This window comes from Centruroides sculpturatus, unplaced genomic scaffold, assembly GCF_000671375.1.
Source record: "Centruroides sculpturatus isolate CEXI.00-Female unplaced genomic scaffold, Cexi_2.0 scaffold32, whole genome shotgun sequence".
Classification (NCBI taxonomy): Eukaryota; Metazoa; Arthropoda; class Arachnida; order Scorpiones; family Buthidae; genus Centruroides; species Centruroides sculpturatus.
Window position 1 is genome coordinate 579,732 of NW_019384445.1, and position 8,587 is coordinate 588,318.

Here is an 8,587-nt window from a genome sequence, read left to right on the forward strand (position 1 = left end):
GAGACTTAAAAAACATTCCAAAAATAAAAAATAAAAATTTTAAAAGTGGCTTTAACTCCCGAGTTTTTCGTAACGCTATGTAAACTTGACGAGTTAACTCGTCAATGGGCATTAAGGGGTGACCACTTAGACTTACAACCAGCTTTCCAGATGGGGGAATTCTCTTTCTTAGCTTGAGTCTTGGAGAATTTTTTTGTAGTTTTAATCTTGTTCTTGCAGTCTGTCAATATTTACTACATGAAGCATTTGCAATCTCCAAAACTACATATTTCATTTATAAATTTGTACTTTATTGTGCATTTAATAGTACAAGATGTTGGCGAAAAGAAAGACCTCGACTTCACCCTGAAGCAAGCCTATTAAGAAGGCTGAAAGTGTTCATCAATGTTTATTAAATGTTTTCTGGAATTTATTATGGTTTCTTTAAGTCTTGTAGAGATAAATTTTCCAATTTATGACTAACTTTTAGTAACATAGGATGGACAATGATTGAATACTTTTACCCTATCAGAAAGTGAGAGCACACACTGATAGGGTAAAAGGATATAAAGATAATATTATTCAAGAAACAACAAACATGGTAATATCAAGAGTTCTCGATAATGTAAGAGAATGAAATATATTGTGGGACAAAGCAAAATTTGTTAGGAGGCCAGAAATCTTATATTAGCACACAATTTGAAGTTGTTTGGAATATATAAACAGTCTATAATAATTGGATAGTTGTCTTAACAAACATCACCAGGAGTCACTGTCAAACATATGGAAGATGTTATATAAACAAACAGTAGTTTCATAGTTTTATAATTAACAAATAGTTCAGATATTTATAAATATAAATAAACATGTAACTGGTATTATTTTTTGTAACATGTATATAAACATTTAAAAACATTTTGAAGATATTGTGTGAATATGTTTAATTAATTTTAAGTGTCATGCATGCATGCATGCATGTTGATTGTTTGAAAGCACATATATTTAATTCAATATCAAATGTTGAACATTTTCTGACAAATTTGTTTGATAGCTATTGTACAATGCATTTATATAATGTATAATATTTATCAAACTCAAAGATAATCCTATTAAAAAGATGAAAAGTACTTGTCTGAACACAGAACAAACATTGGAAAATTAAAGGTTCATTATGTATTTAATATTTTATTTTTGTGAAACATCTTTTGCATTATATTATTTTGAAATATAATACTTACGTGTCATTTGAATTTTAAACACTATAATTTATTTCAAAACTATAAAATACTTAAATTTGTTTAGCCTCCAGGCCTACTAGATGTATCGGAAACTGCCAGTCAAAGTGATGCTTGGAGTATGGATGTATTAACTTCGGATACAGAGAGATTGCAAGACTTAGATACCGATGACACTAGTAGTGTGGCAAGATCGGACGACACGACCAGGTCGGAAATTGAAGGAGAACATTTTTCTGAAATAAATAGACCTGATCTCAGAGAATTGAGTGATGGTACAGAGATTTTGCATGGTAAGAGGTTAAATTTGTAGAAATATTGATTAGAAAATGCAATCAAAGTTTGTTTCAAATTTAACTACAATACAATCACTGATACCTTTAAAAATGTAGTATGATTTTAATTTTTCAAATGTTATGTTTTTTCAAATTTTTGAAATGATCTTTTTTAGGATAGAAAAACAGATTACAAATCAAAAATAAAAATAAAAATAAAACAAAAACCTTATATAGTCATAAATGAAACTATTCCATTCAATGTAAGAGATATAATTACAGTTAAAACTACAGAAAAAAATCCATCCCATGAGGAAGTTGAGAATTTCTTACAAAAAATTTCAAAATATAGTATTTCAATATTTATAAATTATACTGAATAATTTTTTTCTCTATATAAATGGAGACACTGAAAAAACTAAACAATATTGGTAAACTTCAAAATACTCCAACAAAGAAATTAAACGAGTTGGAAATTGATTACGAATATCCAATTCTTTATATTAAATCAATATTCACTCATTTTGGTGATAAAAATTTAGTCGTTCTTAGGGACACTGAATGAAATGAATTTCAAGTTTTTCTACCTGATCGATTTAATAAAAAATTAAAGAATGAGGATTTAGATAAGATGAGTGATTTTAAATTTGTATACAGTGGTATGAGATTGTGGGAATATGTATAAAGCACATATTATTGAGTTTGTTTGACTTTTTTTTTATATTTACAAAAAGTAAGTATAAAAACCAGTAATAAATGACTGACATTTTACAGGTTTTAATTTTGAGGGGGAGAAAAAACATATATATACTTCTATTTACTCATAAATTTTTTTTTATATAAATGGACTCTAGAATAAAGATGGCTATTGATTAGGATAATTTTTCAAAACGAGAGAATTTAACAGAAGATACAATAAGAGAATTGAAAGATGAAGTTAATTGGGATTTGATTTCAATATTTCAAAAGTTATCAGAACGTTTCATAAGAGAATTTAAAGATAGAGTTAATTGGGATTCAGAGTTTCTCAAAGACAAAAATTGTCTGAATTTTTTATTAACAAATTTAAAGAAAGAGTGAACTGGAAAAAATATCAGAACATCAAAGTCTCTCTGAAAATTTTATAAGACAACATGACGATAAGGTTAATTGGAAACTCATCTCTACACATCAAACATTATCTTCGGAATTTATTCTAGGATATGCAAATAAAGTGGATTGGGATGTTATATCTCGATTTCAAAATTTAGATAATGACTTTATTAGAAAAAATGCTCTAAAATTAAATTTAAATTCACTTTTAAGATATCAAACCATATCGGAACAATTACTCGAAGTTTTAGATCAATTAAATGTATGAGACTGGAAAACAGTTGTTAAATATCAAGAATTATCTTAAGATTTTATTATAAAACATAAAAATAAAATTGACTGGTGTGATGTTATTTTAAAGAAAAGGTTCTCCAACGAATTTATTGAGAGTAATTATAAAAATATAGTTGTTTCATTGTTAGCAAGAATTTGTAATAAATAATCCTATATAAATGGAGATTGATATTAGTAATCTTCAGTTGGTATTAATTCACTATGGTGGAGAAAGAAAGGTTTTTTTATATTTGGAAAGATGGAAGCGGGCATTTACTTATCTTTGATTATGTTGATATACCTCATGGTAGATAATACGGTTATTAAAATTATATTGGTAAACTTCAAAATACTCCAACAAAGAAATTGATTATGAATATCCAATCCATAAAGTCAACCCAGTATGGCAATCATAGTTTTTCTACCGGATCAATTTAATAAACATTTGACAGAAAAAGATGTTAATGCACTAAACAATTGAATAGATTTAAAATTTGTGTACAGAGGCATGAGAGGGCTGAAGAAAAGCTCATAATTAGTTTTTTTATATTTACTTTTTTTTACAGATATTTTAACATCTTTCTTATTTTTTGTGGGAAATTTGTTTAACTTTTTAATAGAATTTTTTAGGATGAAATATGTACATGCCATTTTTTTAAGACTAAAATTTCTTAACTTTTTAAATGAATTTTTTAAACATTTATCCTAATTTTTACATTTTTAAATTTTGGGGGGAGAACTCTCATTGTATTACTACTCTTAGATGTAGATGAAATTTGTTTGTCTTTAACATATTTAATTAAAATTTTTAACTGGTCCTATATGAGGGTTTTGAAGTGCTGAAGTGAAATTAATTAAAAAAGGAACAAATCAGAACATCTCAAGCTTTTGGAGATGCTATAAATCTTTAAAACAGAAAAGCAAGGAACATTTATCAATTTTAAAGAAGAAAGACAAATTTCCCATGCATGGCAGGCTCTTTATGATACGTTGTTATAGAAGACTTATTTAAACAAGAAAATAAATTATTACAAAAGGTGTTAATTACGTATAAATACCACTTTATTTGCTAGTGCTTTTGACATATTATAAGGTACAAGATGAAGACTTATTACAGTAACTAAAACTGGAGACACCTGATCAGTTAAAATTTGAATTGATACAAATTTATCAGTTTATTTTATGTTCAAAAATCAAAGCAATTTTATCAATCTGAAGCACACCTTAGGAGTAAATCAAACACATTTGTTTTATCTTAATTTTTTCACATTGGTGTTAATTTTTCCCATTCTGCTGGGAGAAACATAAAGTTAGTGTGTTTGCTATTTTGTTGAATATGTTCTGATGTGGCTAAAATTAAGTCATTCTGTGTTTTCCTTTCCATGATAAGGCCAAGATGGACAAGTCTTTGGAAGACTTCCATTTGCAGTTATTATCGTGGTAAAATAGGGCTATTTAGCCTACAGAACTTTTGACTTGTCCAAGATCTGTGTTTCAGCAGGTACTGGAAGAACAAACAGTGTTAGGTTTTATGATACACACAAAGTGTTACAAAGGAGGGCCACATGCTATGTGTTTAGTAATGTATGTGCTTCTAAACACTTGTCACAGGAGTGAACATTCAAAATGTCCACACAGGCATGTAAACTTGACTCCAAATCGATGGAGATTCATGATATGCCTTACAGAGTGATTTTTGATGAGTTTTTTTCTGGAGCGAACCAGGGATTTAGTATTGTTTTCTTTTTATTCATGAAAGGTATTTAATCATGAAAAGTATCATGATGAAATGTGTTTTTATGAGAACACATCTCTTTAAATGGATGTTTCAAGCTTTTTGATTTGTCTGATGGAAATTGATTGACTGCTCAGACACACAGAGATATGCTATACTTGTTTGTCTCTACCTGTATGTTTATATAAATACACAATTTTAAATTTATTTATTATTATTAAAATTCTGAAATAAAATTTTCAGACTTTTTTTAAACAAATATTTTTGAATTTTTAAAAATAATATTAATATTTTTCTCTATATAAATGGAGACACTGAAAAAACTAAACAATATTGGTAAACTTCAAAATATTCCAACAAAGAAATTAAACGAGTTGGAAATTGATTACGAATATCCAATTCTTTATATTAAATCAATATTCACTCATTTTGGTGATAAAAATTTAGTCGTTCTTAGGGACACTGAATGAAATGAATTTCAAGTTTTTCTACCTGATCGATTTAATAAAAAATTAAAGAATGAGGATTTAGATAAGATGAGTGATTTTAAATTTGTATACAGTGGTATGAGATTGTGGGAATATGTATAAAGCACATATTATTGAGTTTGTTTGACTTTTTTTTTATATTTACAAAAAGTAAGTATAAAAACCAGTAATAAATGACTGACATTTTACAGGTTTTAATTTTGAGGGGGAGAAAAAACATATATATACTTCTATTTACTCATAAATTTTTTTTTATATAAATGGACTCTAGAATAAAGATGGCTATTGATTGGGATAATTTTTCAAAACGAGAGAATTTAACAGAAGATACAATAAGAGAATTGAAAGATGAAGTTAATTGGGATTTGATTTCAATATTTCAAAAGTTATCAGAACGTTTCATAAGAGAATTTAAAGATAGAGTTAATTGGGATTCAGAGTTTCTCAAAGACAAAAATTGTCTGAATTTTTTATTAACAAATTTAAAGAAAGAGTGAACTGGAAAAAATATCAGAACATCAAAGTCTCTCTGAAAATTTTATAAGACAACATGACGATAAGGTTAATTGGAAACTCATCTCTACACATCAAACATTATCTTCGGAATTTATTCTAGGATATGCAAATAAAGTGGATTGGGATGTTATATCTCGATTTCAAAATTTAGATAATGACTTTATTAGAAAAAATGCTCTAAAATTAAATTTAAATTCACTTTTAAGATATCAAACCATATCGGAACAATTACTCGAAGTTTTAGATCAATTAAATGTATGAGACTGGAAAACAGTTGTTAAATATCAAGAATTATCTTAAGATTTTATTATAAAACATAAAAATAAAATTGACTGGTGTGATGTTATTTTAAAGAAAAGGTTCTCCAACGAATTTATTGAGAGTAATTATAAAAATATAGTTGTTTCATTGTTAGCAAGAATTTGTAATAAATAATCCTATATAAATGGAGATTGATATTANCAGGTGTAAAGGTCTAAGATTTGGATTAGTAATTACAGTGGATGATCAGATAACAAACATAATCCGTTCCAAGACTTTGTTCATTATCCGAATTGATCGTTAACCAATTATTGATTTAACATAGGTTTTTATGGGAATTTGATTAATTTGTTCCGGAGACTCCAAAAAATAAAAAATATATATACTTTTTTACTACGTTTATTTATATGTAATAGTAAAAATACATATATTTGCAGTCTTGCCTTTTTACTAATCATGTTTTCTCCATTTGTGGGGGTTAAGGAATCTGTCTAATGTTGCTTGCTTTTCTCTTTTCTTCAGGATTTTTCAGAAGTAATTATTAGTATTGTAATTGTAGAGATCCCCAACCCCATTAACCTCATTCTAGTTTGGATGCCACTTGGATGATCGTTGTTCCGACATCCTCCCACTTCTTCAAAAGATTTTTAGTAGTAGATGTCGACATGGTCCTCTTTTGTCTTTTTCTTTTTCAAAAGAAAATGCATCTCGCTGAGTTTCTTGGTGTTGTTCATTTGAGAGTTCTTGGAGTTTTTCTTTTGTCAGATCAGTTTCAGGTTACATTATGAGCTCTAAAATCCTCTTTATTTCTCAGCTGTGATTTTCATTACTCCATTAGCAGCTTGAGACTTCTTGATATATCTTTCATATTTCTCAGTTATTTCTCAGATGCGATTTTCATTACTCCATTAGCAGCTTGAGACTTCTTGATATATCTTTCATAGCTAAGATTATGTCTACCCTAGACCTGTTCAAGCCATACTGCCTAGCAAAATCAGACATCTTTTGCCTACTTTCTACCTTGGCTATTATCTCTTACTTGGTTTCTGTGGCGAGCACAGTTCTTGACACTCCTCTTTTTAGGCTCCATAATATTATCAGCTTCTTTTTTAAATAAAAAGTTCAGAAAAGCACTTACAAAAATTTAGAGAACAGAAATCAACTAGCCCACAAAAAATTATTTAAATGCAAGGCCTGGATGAAATTCAAAATAAGGTATTTAAAATGTTAACGAATAACCAATGTGACAGTTAAACTTTCACCTTTCGTAAATAAACCCAGACACAAAACTTAATGAGTGCCCATCTGATAGTATTGCAAAGACTATAAAAAATTATTTGTCAGAAAGGTAAACAAAAAGCTGGAATAACAAAGGATAGTTTCAAAGTTCAGAGAAATACTATCTGATTGGTATCACGTTGAGCATCGATGTTGATGTCTCCTGCATTCTGAAAGGTTTCGAGTTGTTATTTGAAGACAAGGGAAAATCAATTGATATTCTTTATTTTTTATCACTTATTTTATGTTTGTTCAGTGAAGTGTTTGTTATCTGAACATGTGCTTGTTGTCTGATCATAAAAATTTTTCGCGAAAGTGTTCGTTATCGATTTGTTCGCTATTCGAACTGTTCGTTAACCAATCACACACTGTATTTTGAACGAAACCTCAAATGCTGTCAAGAATAGTTTAGATTGATTATTTTTGACATTTTTTCAATTGCAATCCTTTGAGATTTTTTGAATTCTGTGACTCTCTCCTTATTCTATTCTGTTATCATATTGTTACAATTTTTATGAACATGTTGAATTGATGTATATTCCTTTAAAACATGTATTGCTTATCAACACCTATCAAGAGTAAATGCATTTTCCTATTTCTGCACAGTTTACACATGATATTGAAAAAATACTAATAAACAACATCCAAAACTTACATATTTATATTTATATGAGAGTAATTTAGAAAAAAAGTGGACAAAAACTAAAAGTATTAAAAATAAACAATAAAAAACAAGAAAATAAACTACACACAAAAGATCACAAAAACCAGTACATTTAAAATTTTTGGATTTAAATGTATTTTGACTGTTTTTTTTACAGAAAACCTGTTATTTGTTGTAAATTTACAAAAACATTTGCTTAAGTAAATAATTTCTACTTTTGATTGTTTTTACTTTTGACTGGTTTTTGAAGTATTTTGAGTATAGTTGTATTGTAAACAAATTATTTTTTTTCACTGTGATGAATTTTTTAAAATAAGACATTTGAAGGAAATGAGATAAGGAGAGTTATGAAGTATGAACAGTAAATACTAATAAACTGATCAAACTGCAAAGCAAGAGAATTAATTACCAATGAATAAGAGAGCTTATAAATAAATTGATAATTTTCTAATGAAAATTTAAAACTTCAGATAGATAGATACTATATATATGAAATAATATGAATTGAAGACTAAATACAAACTTGCCACAAATATTTTTTTTTTAAATGCAGCTACTGGTGCACATGTACACGTCCGTCCATAATGCTTGTCTAACAGCCGATCGATTGCGCATGGGCAGAAGCAGTTCAATTGATAAGCCAGGACGTCCTACCTGTTATCAAAGGCGTTTGGAGTGGACTGATCCGATTTGCACCGTAATAGGGGTGAGGAAATCGAGCCGGAGGGACTTGCAGCGTGCGGTCACGGGTCAGACGGTTTGACTTACTAGTCGCTCATCACTGATTGCTT

General features: G+C 28.3%; 1 protein-coding gene across 1 annotated transcript in view; it reads left to right on the plus strand.

Moving 5' to 3' along the window:
• LOC111620329 (receptor-mediated endocytosis protein 6 homolog) overlaps nt 1–1,527 on the plus strand; it is an 82,640-nt gene extending 81,113 nt beyond the window's left edge. Inside the window, exon 8 of the mRNA XM_023362246.1 lies at nt 1,282–1,527. Coding sequence (XP_023218014.1) covers nt 1,282–1,527 — 246 coding nt within the window. The remainder of the gene's footprint in view (nt 1–1,281) is intronic.
• Nucleotides 1,528–8,587: the final 7,060 nt, after the last annotated feature.